The sequence below is a fragment of the Thunnus maccoyii genome, chromosome 22 (genome assembly GCF_910596095.1).
Source record: "Thunnus maccoyii chromosome 22, fThuMac1.1, whole genome shotgun sequence".
NCBI lineage: Eukaryota > Metazoa > Chordata > Actinopteri > Scombriformes > Scombridae > Thunnus > Thunnus maccoyii.
The window spans coordinates 23,256,105-23,283,087 of NC_056554.1; the positions used below are offsets into that span (position 1 = coordinate 23,256,105).

The 26,983-nt window shown below is 38.0% G+C and overlaps 2 protein-coding genes and 1 long non-coding RNA gene across 6 annotated transcripts; 2 read left to right on the forward strand and 1 right to left on the reverse strand.

The window, feature by feature from the left end:
* The first annotated feature begins 77 nt into the window (after positions 1-77).
* LOC121889810 lies at positions 78-12,880 on the forward strand. 3 transcript variants are annotated; one of them, XR_006093632.1, is made up of 5 exons: positions 78-210; positions 3,569-3,748; positions 3,969-4,185; positions 4,418-4,510; positions 12,014-12,880. It is a non-coding gene; the product is annotated as an uncharacterized LOC121889810 (long non-coding RNA). The 3 variants fall into 3 exon arrangements; XR_006093631.1 differs by having other exon boundaries at positions 3,969-4,510; XR_006093633.1 differs by having other exon boundaries at positions 3,569-3,738; positions 3,969-4,510.
* On the reverse strand, positions 5,993-16,739 carry LOC121889587 (G protein-regulated inducer of neurite outgrowth 3-like). 2 transcript variants are annotated; one of them, XM_042401650.1, is made up of 3 exons: positions 16,683-16,739; positions 8,639-8,904; positions 5,993-7,577 (listed from the first exon to the last, which is right to left on the reverse strand). In XM_042401650.1, exons 1-3 carry the CDS (start codon positions 16,697-16,699, stop codon positions 6,241-6,243), a joined length of 1,620 nt encoding a protein of 539 aa, XP_042257584.1. In that variant the 5' UTR covers positions 16,700-16,739; the 3' UTR covers positions 5,993-6,240. The 2 variants fall into 2 exon arrangements, with proteins under 2 accessions (XP_042257584.1, XP_042257583.1); XM_042401649.1 differs by lacking the exon at positions 16,683-16,739 and having other exon boundaries at positions 8,639-11,474.
* On the forward strand, positions 16,048-26,709 carry LOC121889678 (protein phosphatase methylesterase 1-like). Its single transcript, XM_042401840.1, has 14 exons — positions 16,048-16,119; positions 16,760-16,949; positions 17,065-17,122; positions 17,942-17,993; positions 18,198-18,352; positions 18,467-18,557; positions 19,451-19,516; positions 19,971-20,094; positions 21,014-21,131; positions 21,320-21,364; positions 22,623-22,687; positions 24,755-24,822; positions 25,070-25,100; positions 25,296-26,709. The coding sequence occupies exons 2-13, from the start codon at positions 16,818-16,820 to the stop codon at positions 25,089-25,091; spliced, it is 996 nt and encodes a 331-aa protein (XP_042257774.1). The 5' UTR covers positions 16,048-16,119; positions 16,760-16,817; the 3' UTR covers positions 25,092-25,100; positions 25,296-26,709.
* The last annotated feature ends 274 nt before the right edge of the window (positions 26,710-26,983 follow it).

Consider the following 26,983-nt stretch of genomic DNA (forward strand, 5'->3'; position numbering starts at 1 on the left):
CTCGAGGGCATTTAAAGCCGAGCTACAGCCGGCCAATCAGAATCCAAGCAGTCCTGACGTCAGCGCCCAGCGCTCTGGAGAGGGTGTGTCTGTTTTGGGCGCCAAGCCAAGTCAGGAGGAAGAAATGTCTACCATCTCTCTGCCTTCCTCCTCACCTTTCACAACTGTTTGCTTCTATTTTTAACTAAAACTAATTCTAGTAACTATAAGGTAAGTGTCCTACTGCTTTAATTTGTCACTAGTAAGAAGTAAAAGTGCTAATTCAAAGCAATATTTGTCACTAATGCTAAAGCTACTACAAAAATTCATTCTAACTTGTTTACATGTCTGGATTAACCTCATAAAGGTTTGTTGTTGGGCCCCCATTGACCCCAACTATACATGGCAGTACTCTGGAGCTGAAATGACTGGCTCATTTTGATATTTGATTAATTATCCCCCAAATAAAACACTGAATATTTGCTAGTTTTGCATGATAGCAAGCTAAAAGTCATGTCATGTTTTTGACTGTTGGTCAGACAAAACAAGTCACTTGAATATGTTACTTAGGCTTAATAATTATCTGTATTTTTCACCAATTTCTGGCATTTAATACACCGAACAATCAAAAGATTATCAAAGTGGAAAAAGTGTCAGACCTATTGATAATGAAGTAGTCTAATGATGATTAATACTACCTTGCCCAGGTTGTCTGTGTGCACTTTGATAAAACAGAACTTAACAACAAATGAGCACAATATAAACTAAACAATTAATGTTTTTAATGAGTCTGTCTTCAAGTTTAGGACCTCAATATGGTGCAAAGGTGTAACAATTTTGCAATTAATCAAATTGAGTATGTTGGGGCCTTTGGGGGCTGGTTGGTAATCCAGCCTTGCTTGTATGTATTTTGCAAACAGTATAAAATTACAAAAGCAAACAGTATTATTAAATAGCATTTAGTAATTATTGACTAAAATACCAGAAATATATCATGTAGCAATCAAATTTCAAGATGTTTTATGTTATTAGATTATATCATCAAATCCAAGAGTTAAATAAATATCAATAAAATTAAGGTTTATGATTTATCATTACACTAAAAACAGTAGCGTTGTTCCAGTTTCATTATTTAAGTACTAATTACTAATGATTAACATGCTCAGGAACTGATAGAGCTATTCCTATATTTTGATACATATATAAAGGAGAAGCTCCATCTAGTGGCTGAATTCCCATTCCCTAAAATAAAGGGGAGCCACACAGATGTTTTACCCAGTGACTGGTCCAATGGAAGACGGCAACAGCATAGTAGTTTTAAACATTAAATTGAATGTAAAATTTTAATATGGTGTTGAGTTACAAGTGATCTACTTTGGTATTTTGGAATAAGTTCAATTAGTGACTCATCATTATAACTAACAATGTAATAAAGGTGGAAGCTCTGTGCTGCACAGCACTGTGATCCTAGAGGTCCCTCTACAGACCAGCTGACAGCACTGCACATTAAACAGACCCATTCCAGCAACAACATTGGTGGCAATTACAAGTGCATGTACTCAAGCACTACTGTATACTTAGTGACAATTTTGAGGTACTTCGATTCAGTTCTACTTTATATTCATACTCCACTACATATCAGAGGCAAATGTTGTACATTTTACTCAACCACATTTATCAGCAGCTGTAGTTAATAGTACCTTATCAGATTAAGATTTTACATTAAAAAAAAACATATGTCACCAGATTAATCTTGTGACCCTTTGGAGGGGCCTTACCCCTACATTCCACTGGACTAAATGTCTTAATTGTAAATAAAGTAGTTAATTCAACAGTAAAATGCTGCTCAGACATCACGCATTTCATTACATTCTGCTGTACTTCAGTAGAATTTTGAATGCAGGACTTGTAATTGAGTATTTTCACATTTTTTACAAGTTTTACAAAAGAATTTGAATACTTTTTCCACCACTGGACAACAGTAGTAAGCTTTTAGCATTTAGGTGGCAGTGAAACCTTTATACTGAGGCAAGTTTTAATTACTCAAAATATTTTGTAGGTCTTCATTGGTTTTCTCATCTCACTGAGAGACATTGTGAATGTACATATGGTACATTGGACAGCAAGTTGGGAAATTGGGACAAACAACACTGTAGTGGCTGTCACCCTGTTTGTTTAACTGATCCAACTTTAATCCCCAGACTAAATAAATATCAGACCACCAATCTCAAGGTTGGGAGATCACAGGACTTGCTGATAATACTTCAGGTATTTAGGTCAGTCCCCCAAACCTGGCCCTTTACAGAAATGTAAAGTTTGTCCTGAGGGTGGTGCCAGAGGAAAGGTCATGTTGTAACCTGAATCAAATTAGTTCATCTATGGTACAGTGGCCATTTTAGGGTATCTCAGACTCAGTCTGTCAGGATCAGCCTCACATTGTAAGACTTGCCTCAGCTTTCATCAGTATGAGCTGTTCTTCCACAGCTCACAGTGAGAGCAGTAAAACGCTTTTGGCCTTGTTGGCAGTAAAACAAGCACGTGCAAAGATTGGACTTTCAAGCTTCCTGGTGCCATCACATTATTTATTTCTAACTGATAGTGAGAGAGAAAAGATGGGGTAAAGGCAAGTCACTCAGATAACACCAATCCACCTTTATCCCCCAAGCCCAGTATTTATCAAACACAACTGCCAACCAATCAAAAGGCTGGAAAGGGAGGTCACATAACTCACTGGTCAATGACATTTAAAAACTGTTAGAGTTGGGCCTTCCATACTGTAGCTTTTAACTTTAAACAGCTGGAATTTCAGTTAACATTAATTTATTTATACTAACATTACTTTTCTATTTTCTACTCTAATGTAACTTGTTTGAGGGGTGCGTCTGTGCTTTTAACCCTTGTTGCTTGTTGCTATTTCGGACACCCACACACAGGTCATTGCTCACTTACCTGCAGAGCTAGCTTTGTGTAGGTTGTGTTAGCGTTATCACTGCTATAGCTGACGTTTCTCACCGGTTTTCCATCTGTTATGTTATCTAGATAAAGCCAACAGATATCTATCAGAGTGTTGTGTGAAGCAAAAACATTTTGGAAATGTGAGGATACAAATTTATCTCTTAATCATCTCAAACCAAATGTTACTGGTTTCTAGCAAGTAGCTTTTTTCTCTAGATACTGAAAAATGCTATACATAAGCTATCATGACCTTTAAAGAGTGTGTATTATGCACATTTCCAGGTTTATACTTTTGTTCTGGGGCTCTAATGGAATATCTTTGCATGATTTACAGTTCAAAAAAAATTAAAAATTTATTTAACTCATACAGACCTTTTACGCAGCCCCTCAGTTCAGCTCGTTGGCTGAGCAACAAAAAAACAGTTGCAAACAAAGCGTTCAGAGCAGGTTGAAGCCCTGGCTTTTGACTTGTGGGGAGCATTTTTACATATATTAACCTCACACTTTGGAACTTTGACCATGTTTAACATAGATATCCGACATCACAACAGTGTATAAATAACATAAAATCACAAAAAGCTTAATATGGACCCTTTAAACACACAGACACCTCATCATGTCCATCTTTTGACAGCTTGACCTGAAGAAGACAAGAGGAACAGTGATGATGTTGTCAAGAAACCATGGCAACCCTCCACGTCCAGACCCAGTCACCTGTTCCTGCTCTCTGATTGGTGTTGGTTGCTGTCAATCTAATTCAACCTGCTCTCAGAACAGTGGACATGAGAGGATTCAAGACTTTAAGTCAGTATATGTGCGTCAGATTTATAAATATACACGTTCCTCTATGCATGTTTCTGATTTATACATCTCAATGTTATTTCCACTCCTACAGTTAGACATAAATAGACATATACACACAGTTAATCAACTGTGTATGTCCTCAGTGTATCTTAAGAACAGACTGAATAAAACATGGCAGAGAGATTCTGTTGTTAACATGAGCGTGGCTTTAATGTTTCTGAATAATTCAGAGAAGCAATCCGGTGCTCCATCAGCAACATGACGGCACTACAGGAGGAGGAGGAGCGAAGGAGTTATGAAAGAGTGGTGAGATGGATAGAGAGGTCACAGATGGAGAGATAAGAGAAGGAAAATGAGATGAAGAAGGAAAGAGAATGTGTGCATATGGAGGAAAAAAGAAGAGAGGGAGAAGGAAGGAATAGAGGAGAAAACAAAACACAGAGAGAGGTGAACTAAAAGTTATGCTGTACTCAGTTTCTAAGTAGGACATGCATTCCCACATGTCCTACTTAAAAATAACAACATGAGAGAGACAGAGACAAGTATTTAAAGATGATGTGAAATTCAATCTGATAATGATTCATAAACATCATTTGGTGTTTTATACAATGTTACAGAGTAAAGCAAAAAAATAAATTTAAACAGAAATACTGTGTTTGTGTGTGTCGCCCCCTATCAGACTCTTGCTATTAATTAATATGACTGAAGTGTAGACACTGGGAAGGAGAGGAAGCAAAAAGAGAAGGAAAAGAAAGGAAAATGGATAGAAAAAGTAAGGTGACATGCTTATTGCAGAATACAATTCAATTCTCTCTCACAAGCACACATCATGACTTTCTGGGTTCCCCAAGTGCTTGAGTGCTTTGTGCCGCATTTCATACAAAAAAGGAAGTGGATGAAATATTTACTACCAATGAGTAAAGAGCTGCTGTCCTCTCTGCTCCACTTCAACAACCACCACTGTTTAAAACTGAACCTGAAACTGAAACACAGCTGCCGCCCCACCCCCATACCCCAACTGGAAGAAATGCACAGAAACTGAAGTATTACTGACTCTCACACTGCTGAACCACCACAGGGTGAAATAAAGGATACGGACGGATTCATCTTATTGTTATTACGGTTGCAGCAAATGATTATTTTCTTTGTTGATTCATCTTATGATTATTATCTCTATTTACTGATTCATTTTTAATGTTTAGACACCCAAAAATTGTGAAAAATGTCCATGACATCTTAAAATGTCTTTATTTTAACTGACTAACGGCCCAAAACTGAAAGATATTTAGTTTATAATTATATAAAATAAACAAAAACAGTAAATTATCACATTGGAGAAGCTGAAAACAGATATATTAGATTTTTCTTCTTTAAAAAATTACTCAGAAATTAATTGATTATCAAAATAGTTGAAGATTAATTTTCTGTCTATCAACTAATCCATCAATCAAATTGTTATATGTCTCTTTTTTTACCCTGTATTTATATTTAGTATGTAAAACTGCATGAAATTTAGCACTTACATAAAGTTGCTTTGCTGAGCCCGACACAATTGAAGGAATTTTATAAGCAATAAAAACTTTAGTAGATGTTATGTGAACAGCAGTTGCAGCAGTGAAAGCAGTTCCAGTAACCTCAGTATATAACTAGAATTAGCAGCAACAGTAACACTGGCAGCAGTAGTAGTAGTAGTAGAAGTACAGGTGTAAAAGTAATAATAGTGAAAGTGACATGAGTGGTACTGTAATAGTATTTATATAGCTTTTGACAAAAATAGTACTTATAGCTGTACAGGCTGCAGCAGTATTGCCTCTGAATAAAGTGTGTGTCAAAATAAAATATACAATATGATCACATATATGATGACTTTGCAAGCAAAAAATAAGCAGTAATAACTGCAACAGATTGTCTAAGTACAAATCTGCAGTTTAGTTGGCAATGTAACTTGCATTTTTCATTTGCACAATAGTAACTCGTGAGAAACGTGTAAAAAAGAAAAAAGCTGCAGTTCATGTTCAAGATAATGAACATGAACTTAGGTTTATAATTCAAGATAACCCTAACCTTAACCCTGTGGTTATTATTGTAGCCATGTAAACAAAGGTGGCTTAAGTTTAAGGAAGTGGTAACTTTAACCCACACCACATGTTTCTCTAAGATTAACAAAGTGATCATTTTAACCCAAACCATGATCTTTCCCTAAACCTAACCAGACTTTAACCACAGTGTTGTCAAATCATGAATCATTGTTATTTTTTAACAGTCATGTGTAACGGTTTTGGAAAGCACAGACAAATGATGTTGTCCTGCTGATTACTGCCGATAGGGGCGCCAGATTAGGAAACGCTTCTATGTGTCGTTCTGGAGTGACATGGTCAAACCATGTTTTTGGTTGTTTAATTTGGAGGACTTGTTGGATTGTGCTCTCTCCGCAAACAGTGTAGACACCTCCTTGATGAACATTTGTGCTTTACAGGTGTGAGCAGGGTTTCTGGACCAGTCTCAGTCTGCCACAGCGGGCGCCTTCCTGCAACATCCCAAAATCCCTGCTCTCCTCTTCCTCTTGTTCTTCACCTTGCACCCCCTCAGGCTGCTGTCAGAGCAGATGGACATCCTCAGAGTCCTGATGTGTTTCTTCTGCTCCCGAATCTTTGACTCGAGGTGGGACTGGATCGCTGTACCCAGGGACTCCAGATCCACCGAGGCACCGTACACCTCCCATGTCATCCCCTGCTCGTCCCACGCCACCTCTTGTGGCTTCACCATGTCGTCCCTTTCCTCTTTGTCCTCTTCCTCCTTGTTTTGCTCCCTTGCTTTCTCCTCCTCCTCCTCCTCTTCATCCTCCCAGATGCTGTCAGCGCTTGCGTCTCTGTCTTGTTTTTGTCCAAGATGTAGCTCTGATGCAAGTGTGGGGCTCTGCTCAAAGCTGTACGTACGCAGACAGGCAGGGAGGGATTTAGCCTTGTCTGTCACAACAGAGGGAAGCACTGATTGGCTGTACATCTCAATGTCAATCTTGCAGACATGCTGGAGGGGCGGTTGGTCGGCAGGGACGACGAACAATGACGGGACCATTGGCGAGGTCAAACTATCTGACTGACAGCTCGAAGAGCCAATCAGAGAGGAGGTGGGAGCTCCCCTGTGCAGGGTGGGGCTGGTGGAGGCAGAACGTTCGACCGACTCCACCTCCACCTGGACGCCCACCTCCCTCTGCTCCACTTCCTGCAGATGGAGCTTCTGAGTGGGTTCAGTCATGGTCGCTGCCTCCCTGTTACTCTTGGAGCTTGCTGGATGAGTGGAAGGGGGAGGAAGAGGAGAGGAGGGAGAGAGAGAACTCCCCAGACCATCTTTCTGTTTACCACTCTCCTGCATTATCTTCTCTTCTTTCTTACTCTCTGCACCCATTGCCCTTGATGATGGGATGTTGCTACTAGCAGTGATGGCATTTGGGTCTCCCAGGTGACCTGGTTTGCTCAGCAGGGTGCACAGTACGCTTGTATCTCCTGGCGACCACCCTTGGTTGTCAGTCACATCGACCCCTTGCACGGCCCCCTGGGATATCGCCAGTCCTCCTGCAGCTGCCACTTTGGTCGCAGGCAGTTTCAAATGTTCTTCCTTGACAGCAGCGCCTGTTTTCACTGATGTCTTGGTGATGGAGTCAAAGGTGAGACCCCGAGTCAGGCTGGTATTATGAGGTGTGCTGCTGATTTCCACACCGACAGATCCCACCGCTGCAGGCTCTGGTGTGGATCCTCCCCTTGTTGTCAAGGCAACAGTAGTTCTGGTTTTGGGGCTGGAGGTGGCCAAAGGACCCAGGGGGCTTGAAGTCACACTGGAGCCTGGAAGAAGAAACAACTGTTGGAAAACTGACTCACTGGCAAAAACAGAGCATAATTTATTCATCTTATTCTACATTTTATTTTATTCTTTGCAATTTTCTTAATAACACTTTTCTTTAAATTTGGGAAAACAAATGACACTCCTAAGTCTCTTTACTAACTGTTATTCCAGTACTTAGTAGCGTCTTTACTTTACTCTCTCAAATCAGGATCAGGGCTTGATGATGACATTCAACTCTTACAAATAAATAACTTTTTTTGCCAACTTAAACATAAGAACCAGAAAACATTAACGAGTGCTTGTGGTAATGACTGTACTATCAGGCCATAAATGTAAACGATCAAGGGTCTTTTATTAAAGGCTATAATTCAGCAATTAAGCACTGTATTCACATAAAAGCTAGGAGACGTCCAAGAGAGATTATAAAAAGAATGGCTCAAATGGAAGCAGTAGAGGCCGAGATATCATGACTTTCAGTCACTATTATCATTAGTCAAGCCCCAAAAGCACTGGATCCACATTTCCCATGATGCCACTAATAGCGTTTTTAATTAGACCCTTTCTGCCCCCTGAACACACATCTTTCCACTCCACCCCTCCACCTGTTCATAATGCATGATTATTAAAAATTGTAACAGAAACACTCCATTCTTTGATCCAAACAAACATTGCTACCACACAATTGATGAGCCATATAATTTCATATATCCATCTTTGTTTGAGTCAGTGGTTCCCAAACTCATGCTTTAGCACTACAGTACAATGCTGGCAAAGTATGGAGGCATTTGTGAAAGTATTGTTAAGTAAATGTAAAGCGCCTCAATACTGCTTGCTCTTGACCTGTGAATTTCAAAATTTCAAATAACTTAAAAAGGACGAGATGGAAATGAGTCATTTTATAGCACAGGAGGCCCCACCATCACCCTAATCTATCCCAAAGATAATCTTTCTTTTTTCTTTTCTTTTTTCTACAGTTCCAGCTCTTTAAATAACTGAGAACCAGGTGATCTCAGTTCTGGGTCAATGCAACCTTTGTTTAAACTGCATGACAGTAGATTACCTGGAGCAAAACCAGGACTCTTCTGGACCTCCTTGTTTGGTCCACAGCTGAGACCTTTATCAGGACCAGATCCAGGACTCCTACTTGCCGAACCAGGTCTTGGAGAGAGTGTCAAGGAGGTGGACAAATCTGCCAGAGCTGACTTTGAACTAGATCGAACTGGTCCAGGCTTAGAAGAATTTGAACTGGCTTTAGGATCTGGGCTGGGCTTAGCACTGGTGTCTGCATTCTTGAGGTGGTCGTCTTTGGACCCTGATAGACCAGTTCTAGAGGACAATGGAGAGATGGATGCAACAGGGTTGATCTTAGAGCCAGAGGCTACCAGAGAAGGTTTAGAAGTGGACCGGGTCGGACCAGGTTTAGAGCTGGAATGATCAGATTTAGAGCTCAGATTAAACTCAGATCCAGGTTTACAACTTGGACTGCTTTTAAGATTTTTAGGATCCAGATCATCCTTTGACCCCATGCCAGATTTAGAACCCATACCCATCTTAGAATCAAGGCTATCTCTAGAGTCCATCCTGGAGCCAGTTTTAGCATCCAGACTGTCCGTGGACATTGTCTTGGCTTTAGAATTTGAACTGGATTTGGATCCTGAACTAGTGCTTAAATCTTTACTCTCAAAGTTCTCCTTGGACCCTGACATGTTACTGGTTCTAGCTTTTCTCTGCGTGGATGGATTAGGACTCAGGGAACTGGGTTGGGTGGTTTTGGTACTGAGCAGTGCTGATTCAGCCCTCTGATTTTGTGATTTTGGACCCACAGAGGACATCTCGGAACTGTGAGTCCTTGAGTCATGTCTGGTCTGCTCGCTTAACTTTGCTGTTGTGCTTGCTGGTTCTGATTTGGGTGCTTTGGGATTAATTGTAGGGGTTCGATTGGCCAGTTTTGGACTGATGACGTGTAAATCTCCTCTCTGACTGTGGACAGTTGGGCTTACAGGAGGGTGTAGCGTTTGAGGTGACTGGGTCACATCTTCTTTCCTGTTTGTTTGCATTTTTAGGCTTACTGTTATTTTGCTCGTAGTCTTTGTTGTTGGTTCAGTCATCACTGCAGTATGTGGTTTGGGGTTCAAGATGTTTGCAGATTCCGATCTCAGTATTTGTGTTTTGACTCTTTCGGTCGTTCTGGGGTTGCTAGTGATTGTTGTCTGCTCTACCCGGAGTGGTTTTGGACTTGTCATGATGAGTGTTGGGTTTGGGGATTTCAGCCTTTGTTCGCCTCTGCTGTTCACTGACGCCTCGGCTGTTAGTGAGCGAGACAACGCTGGAATTTTGCTTTTTTGCCGTGAAGGATCATCTCTCTCCCCTGGTGACAGCACAGTGGTTTTTAGGGTGCTTGCTGACTTGTCAGTTTCCATAGTAACTGTTCCTTTCACCCCAGGTTTCCCACCTAATTTACTCCCATTGTCTTTTTTGTTCCCACCATGCAGCTTCAAGCGGGGGTTGCTCGGTGAAGTCAGATTGAGGTTGAGGTTGAAGTTAGGCTCTGCCCCCCTGTTGGCATTAGGATCTGTGTTGCTGAGGGCTTCTTCAAGCCCTTCCTCTCCTGGGATCTGGCATTCTGATTGGACGACATCCTTCTTGCGTTTAGAAACATTTGGGGATGTTTCCATGGTGATGGTAACTGTCTGGCCAGTGGAAATCAGGGAACAGAAATTTGCTTGTAGACTTTGGCAATCAAAGGTCGCACCTGATTGGAGAGAGAAAGAAATGATCAATACAAAATAAATATAATTCCTAAACTATATACAACTGATCAAACCAGACGAAAATAATGAATTGATTTTATTCAAATGAAATTATAGTATGTACTTGATATTATTCATATCATAAAAAATACCTATTTTCAGTACCAATAGTTAAGATATTCTAATCTGTGATGCCATCTTGTGTCATTATAGATGAAATCATGACAGAAAAGAAAATGTTGAAACTTTGAATATATTTTCCTGGCTGCTACTATAAATATCAACTTCTTTCCGACAGCTATTTTCTATGAAACAGATGAAGCCTCTCAGGATCAGATTTCACTATTGTTTGCCTTCCCCTGCTGTGCCCGACACATCGGTATTCATGACTAGATTTGTAAATTGTTAAAGTGTTTCCTTGTCTGAATCAAGAGTCTAAGGGTGGAAGATACTGTGCACTGCATAGATCGTAAAGTCATGTAAGACAAATTTAAGATTTTGGGCAACATAAATAAACCCGAATTGACATTTTGCTTTATATTGTCCTTTATATTGTAACTCCAGAGTTAATAAGTAAAACTAAGAAAGGTTACTTTCTTATGGAAGAAGCTGAAATTATGAAAATACTTTTGGTCCATGTGAGTATTTGGATAATGCCTGGTCATTAGCAAAAAATGTTTTGTATAGGTATCTTTTACATGTATGTGTATATGTGGGTTTTTTCTGTGTAAAACATTCCTCCCTTACTAAACACAGTATGTAGTTTGCAGATATGATTAGGATTTCTTTTTTCTTTGGATTGTCAGTCGCTAGAAGTTTTCATTTATATGTCGTATCATTATGCGTCATGTAATCCCATGTGGGATGAGAGGAATGTAATTTTAATGGTGTGCCACGAAAATAAAACTGAATTTAGGGCTGCAGCTAACAGTTATCTTCATTATTGATTAATCTGCTGATTGTTTTCTTGATTGTTTTGTCTATGATATGTCAGAAAAATGACCATTATCATTTCTTAGAAGTCATGGCGATGACTTCTAAATTAATTAAGCCTCAAATTCCACTTATGAGAGGCTGCAACCAGCAAATGTTAGTATTTTTTGCTTTAAAAAAGACTAACACAGTCATTACATTATCAAAATAGATGCCTAATAATTTTCTGTTGACTAACAAATTGATTAATTGACTAATGATTGCAGCTCTAATTCATTCATTCCTTCATATATCATCAATCAGCAATAAGCATTTTAAGCACCATAAACATATTAAATCACTACAACAGGAGCATCATGGTAATGTTTTAATAAAGTAAAGTAATAAAAGATTAAATACCATTAAGCATGACAAACTGCAAGTCTTTAAATTGATCGATTGATTACAGAATTAATTAATGATTCATGTAATAATAAAAATCCTATAGGAAAAAGGACAGTATACTATTTAAAAACTCATGATAGGAATGTTAAAGGAATATTACAGTGATACCTCAATAGAAACACCATTAAAAATAACAAGCTCATCATAATGTAAAGACTCATAAATCACAATATAAATAGAAAGATTTAAATACCACAAGTCAGCATTAAATCACTGTGATCTCACTACTGGGTATTACACTGTGGCAATCTTAAACTCATTACATTTCATTCATCCCCCTCTCTGTCTCTACGTACCTACCTATTCAGGGTCCACAGACAGCATCGGTCGACAGAGGCGTTGTCGACGGTGGAAATCCCATCCTGCTGTCTGACGACTGCCTGCCAGGAAAGATTCAGCTGCTCCGTCGCTTTTCCCTCCTCAGAGCTCAACCAGAGGATGGATTTATGAATAAATAAAAGGATGAGAGAAAGGGAAAGAGAGAGGGCAGATGGAGATACTGTCTCTCTCCTCTTTTTGCTCCTTTTTTATGATTTCCTCTTCATTTGTTCTCTATCAATGTTCTGTAATTTCTTCTTGCCTTCTTCTTTTTCTGATTCCTCCGAGTCCCTCTTCATCTCCTCCTCTTCCTCAAACCTTCACCTCCATATGTTTGTCTTCTCTTCCTCTTTTTTTAACCTTTTTTCTCTTCCTTTCTTGTTCTCTTTCTAGTTCTTCTCTTTATCCATCTTCTTGTCCTTACTGCTTTTTCTTCTTTTCCTCCCTCCTTTATTTTCAGACCTCCTCTTCTATCTTCCTGTCAAACGTCCTGTTGTTCTCTCCTCCTAATAATTATTTTTATAAACCCTCTTTAGTCTTTTTCATCCTTGTTTGATAATAGGAATTATACCAAACATGCTTACAAAATCATTTACAGAGAAATTTTAAAACAGTAAAATTTGAAAACCGCCATTAGCACTGCGTGAAAAAACACAGTGTTCTCATTCATTTCAATGAGACCGCTGCACTGGCATCTGGTTGTGACAACAACAACAGAACACAGAGTGGTGCAGTGTTTGAATATTTGATAAGAAATTAATGGATTTAAAAGCACTGACTTTTTGGATGACTGAAGCTTCATATTAGCTTTAGATAAACTTTTAAATACATTTTGCACAGGAGGACTGTGGATTTTGTCCCCCACCACTTACACTGTAAGTGCATTATGAAGGGATCTTCTAATGGTCAGTATGAACAGGAGGAATGATTACAGCAAGAAAAACATGTTTCAATGTTTATTTGGGTTCCTGACTGTTGTTTTAAGACAGACTTGAAAAATTGTGAACCCGTCTTTTGAGTTTTTCTCAGGTGCATTTTTGAGTAAAAACCTGAAAAAGGTACTGTAAATGTTTTAGAAGTCAGTGATATTTCTAATGTGATGGCACCTTTTGATTTATGTGTTGCAGAAAGCAATATTAGTGAACCAATACACACAATCACCAAACCTGGAACTGGGACACCTAAAGTGAAAGTAGCCATTATTGATGTTATGAGTTACACCTGTGTTCAACGTTCAAAAGGTCTGCCATAAAGAAACTGTCAATCTCCAAGTGTCACAGTTAGTCCCATCTGCAGACCAAATCTCACAAAGACATTTTACCAAGGTCCAATCATTTTCAAAGGGGACATATCATCACACATCACTTTTTGTGATTTTCTTTCATTTTTATACTGTTCTGATGTTGGATGTTAAACAAAGTCAAAGTTCCAAAATGTGAGGCGAACAGATGTAAAAATGCTCCCTGAACGACAAAAATCAGGGCTTCAACCTGCTCTGAGCAATTCGTTTGCAATGTTACCTCTACTTCCACCTCGTGATGACATCAGATTGTTTGTAGATGCCCACAAACAACTGTCCGTTCCGTAGGCTTTGTTGCTAAGGTTGTTCCATGTGTTGTTCATGTTGTCCTCTCTCATATCTTGGATTGGATTCGGGCTCCAACATGTACAGATATATTTGAGAAGTTTATATTTTGAATAAAGAACAAGAAAAAGAAGTGAAATCCTGCTACTATAGTTTGTTAACATAGCCTCTGGAGCTGGAGGAAGCCTCCTGAAGCTGACTGATCGGAACAAAGTGGGCTCATTGTGAGGGGGGCCTTAAAGAAACAGGGGCTAAAACAGCCTGTTTCAGACAGAGACTGAACTGAGGGGCTGCATAAAGGGCCAGTAGAAGATAAAAAGAGGACTGTAAATCAAGCAAGATATTCAAGTTAAGCCCCAGAATAAAATATAGATCTGGAAATGTGCATGATATGTCCCATTTAAATGATCAGTTCCAGCTTTGTTTGCTTTTCTTGCTACATACATACATAGTTGTAGCTATGCCTTCATCCATTGGAATCAAAGACCTAGTGAAAAAGCCGAAGAATGAGGCTTAAATTATGACTGAGATCGATCTGCAAATACTCTACAGCAAGTTTTAAGCTAACTCTCACATTCTAGCAAAGCAGGTAGAGATTTACACATTAACTACCAGAAACGTCTCAGACTTTTGCCAACATGTCACCAGCTGAGACTGCCAGCAAATTCATGACGTAACTGAAGCCTCAATGGATTTAATTAAATTTAAGAAAGAAAGATTTTTGACTCTAAATTCTGTCTTTCCTCTCATCTGTCACGCCAGCTTCACCTGTCTCAGCCAATAGGACACTGCACCAGCGATGCTACCTGACAACAACAGCTGACGAGGTATTGTCCTGTTGTATGTTTGTGTGTCTGTAGTTGTACACCAGCAGTCAGACAGCTCCCCTGGTTACTTGGTCGATGGATGTGGGACTTGGTAGACAGAAGGAGGAACAGCTCTTTCTGCTGTATAGTGCTTATTAAGGAAAACCTGCTTAATTACCTCTTACACCCAGACGCACACACATATACCAACACATATACACACACACCAGATTGAAGATAACCAGCTGTTGTTTGGACGTCTTCCTGCTGAGACGCAGCATGTGGGAGGAGAACTTTGATACAGAGCAGTAAGTCATCTCACTAAAACACCAGAGACACTTTTTATCTGATGTTTAGGCTGATTAGTGACAAAAACTCAGTTAATTAATCTAAATGGCCTTCTTTTGAATCTTTGTGGTTTGAACTGATTAAACGCAAACAAAACTTGAAACTGAATTGGGAGATTTTCTCTGAGGCTTCAAAAAAATCAGACCTAATGTTTCCTTGCAAATAGCACAAAATAAAAGTTGAAAGCCAAAAGTTTTAAGAAACAATATTACCAACCATTACATTCAGTCTTAGATTACACAACATTGATACCAACTCAACTGTTGTATCATAAACTAAAATTAAAGATATTCAAGTTCATTTTACTGGTGAAAGTATCTCATTCAACACTTTCATTCAATCAGCCAAGGATTTAATCTCCCTTCTCCTGTTTAGAAAATGTTATTTGCTGTGTAAGCAGTCTTTAGTACAAGCTGTCAACAATGTGTCCAACTTTGTGACTATTTCAGTGAATTTAGAACTTTTCAGAAGTCCTGACGAGTTTATTTGTCAAAGGAAAGCCAAATGGTTAGATACCTAACTGCATTTTGTTGTCTCAGTACTTGTACTTCGTGCAATGAAAATAACGTTGAATCTAACCTAATCTAATCTAATCTAATCTAATCTAATCAACTTCTTCCAAACATAGTAAACACAGTTGCAAAACCTAGGCAAGAGTGAATTTGTATAGAGTCAATTTGTGCTACTTGTTTGTCCAACTTGTCTGCAAAAAGTTTTAATGTAGGAAGAAGTGGAAGAAGGCTAAGAGCCGAAACTAAAGCTGTTGTTTTTCTGCTGGCTAAACAATGAAAAGTCCAATATAAATAAAGTTTTGCTATATACATGTATACATAACATTCAATCTGTTGGTCTACTAGCCAAACACATAGCAACATCATCTACTGGATCATGGCAGCTGTTTGAGCTGCTAGTTGTTGGTTCTGTCACGTCCTACTAGGACTTTTTCTGTTTTTTGGACTCTTTGTGTGTTTGTTCTTTTGACTTCCTTGGTTTTTGTTATCCTTCTGATGCCCTCAGACTTTTTCTGTTTTTAGTTGGACTTTTTGAGGGGCTCTTTCATTTGTGTTGCTTTTGTTTCCTGGTTTTAGTTTTCTCTGTTCCCTTGTGTGTTCCTCCTGTGTTTTTTGTGTCACCTGTTTGTTTACTTTAGTTCCTGTTTTATTTTGTAAGATTTCCTCCTTGTGTCTGGTCACTTAACTTCCTGTGTTTGATTATTTCATGTGTCTCACCTGTGTCTTGTTTCCCTCACCTGTGTTTCATTTGCAATCACTCCCTGTGTATTTATAGTCCAGTGTTCAGTTCGGTCTTTGTCGAGTTGTCTGCTTCTGTTCGATGTTCCTGTGTCGCCTGCGTTCTGGTTCGTTCCCATGACTTTTTTGCTTTTTCATTGAAAAATATCTGCATCGGATTGTCTCTGCATTTGGGTCCACCTGCTCCACTCACCCACCCTGACAGTACTGACACAAATGAAAGAGCCCCTCAAAAAGTCCAACTAAAAACAGAAAAAGTCTGAGGCCATCAGAAGGATAACAAAAACCAAGGAAGTCAAAAGAACAAAAAAACAGAGTCCAAAAAACAGAAAAAGTCCTGGTAGGACGTGACAGGTTTACATTGAAACAGTTGATAAACTTAATGTTGAACATAAACAGGAGGAAGCTAAAATTATAATGCATGCTTAGGCTAAAATGTAGCCACACTGAGTTATAGGTATGCTAGTTAGCATTGCTAAGTCCCCATGTTAGACTAGCCATAGCATTTAGTGAACCAAATAACGTTCCTAATCCTGAATGCCACAATTAAGAGAGAGGAAGTTAGTATCATATTTTTAATTTATATTTATTTACCAGAGCTCCATTTTTTCCCCACTTTAGCAGTTAGCTAACTAGCAGTCCAACAAACTATGGTTCTTTGGAAGCTTACCTTGGAAGCTGTTTCATAGTTCATCCAGTTTGTGTAGGTAATAAGTGTTTGTTTCTGTGTGTCTCCATGTTGACCAGTGAGGTTGGCCGTAAGCTAGACTACTCACCGGTGTCTTGGCGAGAGTATTTTGACCAGATGGAGGATGTGAGCGTGGGACTGGCCACCAGCAGGGACGTTTTCAGGGTTTATAAAGCTGGAAATGAGGGACCTCTGCTGGTTCTGCTGCATGGAGGAGGACACTCTGCCCTGTCCTGGGCTGTCTTCACTGTGAGTATCTAAACAGTCGATAACTTAATCAAATGCCTGACTGATTGACTGATTGATTCATGGCAGCTACATCATGAATAACGGCAGCATGCCTTGGTGTTTTTCTGTGTTGCAGACAGCCATCACCAGCAGGGTGACCTGCAGGGTACTTGCCATGGACCTCAGGGGTCACGGTAAGGTTTCAGAAAATTTCAGAAAATATGCAATAATGAATTGTTGAAATCAAAGACTAATTGTGTCTGAAATTGGACTAAAATGGATTATTCTATGTGGAAAAAAACATAGGATAGTTAGGGGAAAATTTCTTGTATGGAAATACTGCACGGTTTGGATAAGTCTTGTGATCTTTGTTAATGTTATTGGACTTTGCACCAAACATTATATATTTATAGGTATGATTTAAGAGGGAACTCTTTAAAATTATACCCACTTAAATCTTTCTCTAAAAAGAGAAAAAACTTTGTGTTGTAAATCCATGGAATGAGCTTCCAGAGGATGTAGTGCAGGCTGGTCAATAAGGGATATTTTATATAATTATAAAGTTGATTTGTGATTATTTGTGGAATTATTGTTATTTTAAATAAGTATATTGTGGTATTGTTTTGTAGTATGGTTTGTTTTGTGTTGTAGAGTCTTGTGTGGAGGATATGTATCCTGTACCTGAAAACTTTCAATAAATTTCAATAAATTACCCATCTGTAATTTATTTTAAAATCAGTGACAAATGCAAGTTTATCTGCCACTTCATTCATTTTGAAGTCTGGTTTCTGTTGTCCTGTTGTGATCTAAATAGTGTTTTAAAGGTATTTCCTGTCTGACAAAATTATGACTTTAAACTTTTTTGGCATAAAAACACAGTGTATTAAAGGTTATTGGTATCGTACCAGATTTACACACAAATACTCCTTGATTTTTATACTTTGATATTTCCAGCTGCTGTAATGCCTTTAATGTTTGAGTTGTGTTATTGTGAGAATTTGTCCTCTGTTAAGGTGCCACACTTGTCCGCCAATCAGACGACTTCTCAACTCAAACTATGTCCAGGTAGCAAGACACACAAAAACACAAACTATTCATCTCATCTCAAATTAACAATACTGTGCAAATGTTATGTTACCAAAACAACTCTTGTACTGTTACTTGTACATACTATACTGCTGCTACTACTACTGGTGATGTTACAAGTACTCCTACTATTATCACTGCTCCTATCTGCTTCTCTTCGATGTTTGTCCCTTCCCCATTCAGTGATGTAGCCAATGTGATTCAAGCTTGCTATGGTCAGACTGCTCCCCCCATCATCCTGATTGGCCATGGCGTCGGTGGGGCGATCGCAGTGCACACAACCAGCAACATGTTGCTACCGTCCACTGTGGGCCTGGTGGCTATAGATGTCGTGGAAGGTAAGGATGTGTTTGTAAACATCTTTACTCACATTTCTCTTGTTTTTTTTAATGGGCTATTTTGATTTATATTAATTTACAAATATCTTCTTCACTCATCTTCTTCTCATTCAGGCAGTGCGATGGATGCACTCCACAGTATACAGAACTTCCTAAAGGGAAGACCCAAGTCCTTCAAGTCCATGGACCATGCCATAGAGTGGAGGTGAGCTTTGCAGTTCAAAACCAAACCTTGCTGGAAAGCTCACATGCATGTTCCACCAAAATTCAGCCTTATTCCACAGGGCAGAGCTGGCCCAAAGTTGGCAGTAGTACTCTTAACTTCAGCTGCTTCTCCACCCAAATCCAACAAAGTTAAAACAAAGTTCAAAGGATTATGACTTAGTTTTTACCGTTGGCTCTGGACTTATATACAATATTTTAACATGTGTTGAATACCAATTAATACCTTTAACAACTATACAACAACTACGTGTGTGTCCAGTCGGAATACACTAAACGCAATTAGAATTTATTATTATTCCTGTAAATTTGACTGGTTTGGTTTGGTTTTATTCTGTCATCAAACAACTGACACATAACACTTTTCTGCATATTCACAAAAAACAAAAAAAGTAAAAACACATAAATTCAAACCAACACAGAATATGGACATGCAGACACACAAAACAAACTAACAAACTGTAAACAGCAAATAAAACAAAGTGTAATGCACAAAATTGAAGCAAGACGGAATAAAAACATTAAAAGACTTTCATGAAAATGTTCATGAACATTTCCTGATGAAGTTCTGATGGCTGAAACATTATTAATAAAATGAGTACAAGTGTGTGATGTTGACATTGTGCTGGACTTTTTGGTCCTTTCACAGTCACAGTTTATGATCTGACACAGCTGTCCACAAGATTTTCTGGAGTGCAAGAACTTTGTGTGTTTCTAATCGAGCTGCTTCTAAAATTCACTTTGCGAGAACACTTTTAGACATTTGAATATTTTCATACTATTCATATGAACCAGTTAGACACAGCCAGTATCAAATTAGATTCAATACCTTAGAACAAGAAATCCCTCCTAACAAGTCTTTTCCTTGTCTTTCAGCGTCAAGAGTGGACAAATCAGGAACCTGGAATCTGCCAGAGTCTCAATGGTTGGCCAGATCAAAAGGTAGGCTGGCTCTGATTGGTCAGTTACAGATGCAAACTTCACCATTGATTTCCATCAGTTTCCACCATCATCTCCTTGTTTGGAAGTAGATTACAGATGATTGTTGGAGTGCTATCATGGGCAAATTGTGTCTTGAAATTTTACCTATTAGGGTGTCTATCTTAGAAAATTAGAGGAAAACATATGCAGATTATTGACTTCCAGTTGGAATTTGTCTATTTTACAAATCTAACATCATGAATTTAGTCTTTGAATACTATATTTGCATAAATGTGAGAGCATATTAATGTAGTGTTTTTGACTATACAGTTGTAGCCCAATCCCAACATAATAAAATGATTCAAAGCTATTCAAAGACACCAAAGCTAAATAAAAGTGGATTGAACTTGACATGACTAAGGGACTCTGACTCGCTATGATAAAGGCCTCTCTTCTGCCTCTTACTGTGTGTTAGATGTGAGGTAGAGGAGGTCGATACTCTGGAGCAGGCCAGCCCGGCGCCTGATTTAGTCACTGAGCGCAACGAGGAGTTCTATGATCAGAGCTACGTCAGTGACAAAGAAAATGCTGCCTCAGAGGTGAGCCTCAGCGAAGGCCAGGTATGAAAACAACTGCACAGGCACACTGATGGTAAAGTAATATTCCATTGACTACATTCATACCAAGCATCTTACTTTTCCGTTTGTTTTATGCTTTTAAGGATGTATTATATTAATTACCAAAGCACTTATTTTATCAATGTGTGATACTGTCTTGTCATTCCATTGACTTTTATTTTTGTGGAACCATTATCATTTAAACTGTATACACACAAATATGTAAACATGTTAATTATACTTGCAAGGACATTGCATTGACTTCCATTCATTTGCACCAACACCCAAGCTAAACCTTACTTTCTAATCGTTCAGTTACTTGCATTCATTCCCTCAGCTCTCTTCTAAATAAACATATATGTACAGTATGTACAAATGTAACAGTACTTCAATTGACTTTCTTTCATTACCAAACCCCAGAATGTAACCACAACTCTTAAAATGTAATTTTTCTCATAAATTGAAAAAACAGACGTACATATTGACATGTCTAATAACACTTGTGTGACTTCTAATTCCATTGCAAGTCAATGGAATCAGAAGTATACACACAAATATGTAAACATGTTAAAAATACTTAATATATATAATAAAACTTAATAATACAGGGCATTGCATTTACTTCCATTCATTTGCATTAACACCCAAGTTAAACCTTAAATTCTAATCATATATATATATATATATTCCTTACCTGAGAAAAGTCACCATTTACTTGCATCTTAAGATGTCTAACAATAGGTTATGTGATATCTGATTCCATTGACTTGCATTCATTCACCAACTTTTACCCCTCTACCCCAACAGACGAAATGTATACACTTTTTCTTCATGCTATGTCCTGCATTAGTAAAAATATCATTGATCAACCACCCTGTGTCTGTCTGTGCATCCATGTCAGAGTGTGTACAAGTGGCGTATAGACCTGTCAAAGTCTGAAAAGTATTGGGACGGCTGGTTTAGAGGAACCTCCAACCTCTTCCTGGCCTGCAACCTGCCCAAACTCCTGCTATTGGCCGGTAGGTATTTAAAGACATTTATACATTACTTTTAGGATAAAAAGTTTTACCATGTGTATATTAGCTGCTGTAAAATATTACCTTACCTAAATGTCTGTTTTATGTAACTATTCATTTTGTTACTTGTCTAATAGTGAAGTAAAGCATTTTAATATTTCATACATAGCCAAAGCTGCTTGTGTTTTCAGGCATCGACCGGCTGGACAGAGATCTGACAATAGCCCAGATGCAAGGTGAGAGCCATATAAATCTGTCAGTTTTGGTACAAAAAGTTGTAGATGGTTTTACACAGTCATTGCAGTTTTGTCACAGACTTGCATGTAAAAACAGCTATCGCTTTTTTATATGTCACCATAGTAATTTGCCTAATCTTTACAGGGAAATGCAGAAAAGTGACATCATTAATTAATCTTTTATCTTATCCTGCAAGAGTACTTTGAGACTTAAAGTTGCTGGGAGTTACATAATCTGACAAATTCTTTTAGGGAGTCAGTGACAACATTAGCAAATTTAGTGTAAATCTTAACCAAATTTCCCGAAAACTGGAAAAAGAAAAGGACACCGTGAGATGATGTAATTAAAAGAGTGGTAGTCAAAGCTCAAATGATGGAAAATCATGTGGAAAACGTGATGGAAATATGACATTTCTGTTTGTTTTATGTATTCATTTTAGGAATGTCACAGTCTCACACTCTCATTGCTGACCACAGATCTGATGTTTTCATCTCTTCAGTGGAAGTGACGTTTAAGTCACATTCTTCATATACATCATTATTTATTGGCTTATTCAAGTCCGTTTCCATTGCACTTTGTCACATTTTATTTTTATTGATATACCTACTTTGACACCTCAGCCAAGCATATAAACTGGTGTTTTTTTTTTAAAATTTTTGAATTTTGTGTGTTTCCACTCAGGTTTTCAATGCACAAATTGAAAATGCACATCAAACAGGTGGATTTAGAAGGAAATTTCCTTTATGACATGAAAAGGCACTGTTCTTCCCAAACAAACCAAGCCAAAGAGTTGGTGGTTGGGAAGATGTAAAAATATCACCTCCAATGTGTTGGTCTTCTACAAAGAGGTGGGAGGGAGAAGCTGAAATTAAAAGTGGTGATGGGAAATGTAGTCCTAATTTGGAGAATCAAAATGCCACATGTAGAGTATGTGGAGAAATATTGTGATATTGGGAATATTTGACATTCTTTTCACACTGTTTCTACACTAACTGGGGGAAAAGATGAAGGACATCTTCACTGCTGCAGAGACATCTCCAGGGACAAACTCTCAGATGTACACAGATACACACACCTTGAAGCGACAGTTCCTCTCCAGAGACAGCTGGTTCTGTCAGTCAACAACCACACTGGAAGTGACAGCCCAAGAGTGTGTGTGTGAGAGAGAGGGACAAAAAATGGCATATGTGTGTGTGTGAGTGTGAGTGAGAGAAACAGACATTCAGAATGCGAATCTTTCTTGCTGTCTGTCTTCAGGTAAATTCATGATGCAGGTGCTGCCCCCCTGTGGCCACGCAGTGCAAGAAGACAAACCAGACAAAGTAAGATAACCATTTATGTCACAGTCTATCCACATTACTGTGAATCTGATCTCTATACAACCATTATATAGCATCTATCACTGTCACTCTGCCAATTGCATTATCCTTTCAGGTGCTGAAAAGCTGAAATTGTAGAGATGTTTTTTGAGAACTGTTTTTCTAACAGCAGCCAGGATGGAGCATGTTTCCAGATTCGTTATTTTTAAAAAGTAAAAGTAGCATTATTAAAACAAAAAAGTAGGCAATTAGTGGGTCTTAAATAAAAAAATACTTCAAATTTTTCCTGAAACTAACATTTTTAAAGGGCAATTCTGGTGATATGTTTTTGTCTTTATTGTAAACAAATCCCAACGAAAAGATTGAAAACCAACCATGTCTACCCTAAAAATGTCTAAAAACTATTAAAAACACATCAACAAGCCACATTGTTACATTGGGTGACATGTTCCTTTATCACCATGAACACACATACACTGTAGTTAATTTTTACTCAATCCCACACACACCATCCTGCATAAAAAAAATATATTTATGCCTTGTATCATATAAGACATTAAACCACACAAGACAGAAAAAAATAAAAAGAAACAAAACAGATAATTACATAAAGCTGCCAAACTGGAATTAAAAATAATAGCAGAGTTGGGCTTTGGCTACAGGTTTGGCTATCAGCAATAATTAACGATTATCAAAGATAATTATTACTTATTAAAATTAATAGAAATTATTAATAAGAATTAATAATAATGGGGCACCACCCTGGGGTCATGGAAAAAGTTAACTTAGGCTGGAATGCATGGCAGTAGCAGCCAGGTACAAGCTCTCTATGTGTCACAGGGCCGATGGCATGCTGTTTTTTTGATAAAAAAAGGAGCACTTGAATTAACAGCCAATTCTGACAGCTTGACTAGATTGCATGGGGGAACACTGTAAACACTTACATAGTAGTTGCCAACAACACTCTGCCTCACACGGGGCACCATTTTGTTGGGCACTGGCCACACATTTGGCTATCAGCAATAATTAATGATAATCAAAGACAATTATTGATTATTAAAATCAATAGAAATTCTTAATACGAATTAAGAATAAGAATATCATATATAATATAATATTATTATAATATAATAATTAATAATATTAATAACAGGGCACCACCCTGGGGTCAGGGAAAAAGATAGCCAAATTCAGTCTCAAAATTTACTAAGCTATCAATTTGGTACTTTAATATATAATAATTAACTACAAACAAAATCACTATATCAATAGCTAGTTAAGGTTGAAGGATTTTGGAGTTCTTTGCAGAGAAGAGGTTGGCAAAATTCACTCTTTTACAGCATTAAACAGACAGCATGTATATCCAAAAGCATTTATTTAAAAGGTAAAAGAACAAAACACACAATATGTAATCTAACTAAATGTACCTATATTCAGGTGTATGTGTGTGTTGAAAAACAATGGCAAGATGGCTGTAGTCACCTGGTGACTGAGCACACGGTATGCAGACAATATGGCCGACAAAGAGAACCACAGAGACAAAAGGCCAGACCATGTGGTGTCTTGTCCACGTGTTGCCAGAAGGAAAGTGTGCAAGTTGGATTTTTAATCTCCCAACTGTGTGGGTCTCTGTTCAAGGCCAATTGGTGTAGGATAAAGGTGCCAGGTTAGGAAGAGATTAGTGCAAGTGGATGTAACGTGTGAAGCATGCCTACATCAACTTAGCATTGTGGCTATTCAATAACATGACCATGAAAAAGACATCACAACAACGTTTCCCTAACCCGTTTTCCTCATCAAATCGACAATTAGAAGGTATAAACACAGCCTTAGAGTCTTGAAACATGTGGTCGGCCGGTGAGACCCAAGTACTTCAGGTTTCTGAAACCAGGATACTCCAAAAACCTGATCATAACCAGGATACTAATGTTCATATAAACACTCTCAATGAGAATTAGTCTTTTTGCGGCCACCTTTCCACTTTCAAAACTTTTTAGCCCAGTTGCCTCACTGCCATCAATAAAGGTTAATCAGATAATATGAATAAATTGTTCTGCTGTGTGTGTGTAGGTGGCTGAAGCTGTGGCTGCCTTCCTGTTGAGACACAAGTTTGCTGAAGCCAGAAGAGAAACTAGGAGGTAAAACACTCAACTAATTGACAAAAATACAGTAAACCAACATTAAACAAATACTTAAAGCCCATAATATAGTCTGCCTCTGTCCCAATCAGAAGGCAGAATGTCTTGTTTTGACCCTTTTCAACTGTCATGCTTATTTTCCTTTTGACAAGCTACAGAGCCTTAGTAATAGTCACCAAGTCCTCCAACTGTCAAATCAAAAATGTACACTACATGAAACTCAGATAATGCTGTTTTCTCACTCCAGCTCCAACTCTTTCACACAATGAGGTCTGCAGGTAAGATGTTCAACACCTACACCTGTTTTGGATATAATATAAAAAGTACTGATTGATATATCTGCAGCTTAAGAAAAACGATTTTTGAATCAAAATTCGCTCAAGACATAATTTGTAGATTAAAAAAAAGAGCTGGTAACTACTGCAGCCCTACATGTTGTTATGAATGCTCTGCGTCTTTCTGTTTTCTTTCAGACCAGCACAAATGAGCTCCAGATTTGGCGCTGAAGACCAGTACAAACCTTCATTTTTTCCTCCCAACTTCATACTTTTATCAGTTGCTGCTGAGGTCTCTAGTTTAAACTTTAAGACAAAAATGACTGTAAATCTAATAGTGTGTGAGTTGTGAGACATTTGTGACTGACTGCTGCTTTAGTTTCTGTTCCTCCGTAATGTAACTGGCCAACTTTTTTATTTAAGTCTGCAACTATTATTAACTATTATTAACATTGAAAGTACTGAATATAACACATTACACAAAAATAATCCTTTACAGATAAAAGTACATTTTCTTTCTGTCCCAATTTTACTGTATGTGGACCACTGAGCTTTCTACAGCTACTGTCCAGTAGCCCAGAGCTATGGAAGCCCAGTTCCACCAGAAAAAATATGGAAAAAATAATGTCATCAGTAACAGCCATTAATCTGGTGTAGCCACAGTTCTTACAAATCTTGTCATAAAACTTGAGCTCTTACAAAATGTATAGTCTGCCATTCAAGTCACTGCTATTTTACTGTCCACTGTCACAAACATTGCATGGTTATTTCCCTGTTTAGCTAAAAACAGCTGTCTGTGTTTGATTTTGCTAAATTAAACAATAATTATGGATCACCTTCTCACCTGTTATAGTCATGCCAAAAGATGTCGATAAAACTTTACAGCTTAAAGACAAATGCAAAATGCTTCCAGTTTTCACCATTATGGTCCAAGCCAAACTATTTTGAAAAAAAAAACACTATCATTTGCTTAAAATTATAAGTTTAAACAACCATTTTGTGCTCTCACTTCACTTTGTGGACTCAAATAAAGCTCAACTAGACCCTAGCTAGCAATTAAAATTACTGTAGCTGTAGCTAGGCGTTGGATTAAATGAGTAATGACAAAGAATATGTGAAGAGTTGAAGTTTTATGGCCTTAGACAAAACATTAAAGATACCAACCTTGTTAGCTTTGTCCTCCATTTTATGTTTTCCTCACAAAGGGAGTAAAGGTGAACAAAAATCCTGCTCAAACTAAGGTGCAAGGCAAATGCGTAGACAGACAGTTTTTTAAAAATGTCAAAAATAAACAGAAGAGTATGTAACTTCAATTTACAAATTATTTCTTCAGAATGAATGAAGAAAAAAAATCTTTTTATTACCATTAACACAGGGAGTAAAAGATGTTAATAGTAGCAAACAAGAAAAATATGACTGCCTAGGCTACCAATTTGCTCTCCACTGCTGACTCCTATCAACAATTAGATGTTCTGTTACTTCTTATTGATGATGATGAAAATTAATTTTATCTCCATTTGTCTGTGTTACGACATTCCTGGATGTACCTGTTGTTTACATGTGTAGCATTAGTACCCAATAAGCGTTGTCATAGATAAATGTTTGTAGTTCAGCTCTGTCTCGGTCTTTTGATTTATCTTTAGTGATATTTCCTTCAAAGTTTCTCGAGAAAGTGATGTGTGTGGAATAAAAACTTGAGCAGCAACAACCACCACCATCAAAAAGTGCCCCTTCAGAAACTTACCAAAGTGGGTTGCATTCAATGAAAAATAATGTATGTTGTCTCTTGTAATTATGGTTTAGTGTTTCATGATTTCAAGTTCCGTGTCTTGTAATTACAAGATTAACATTGCATATAGCGTTTTCTTAATTATGAGATATTTTTT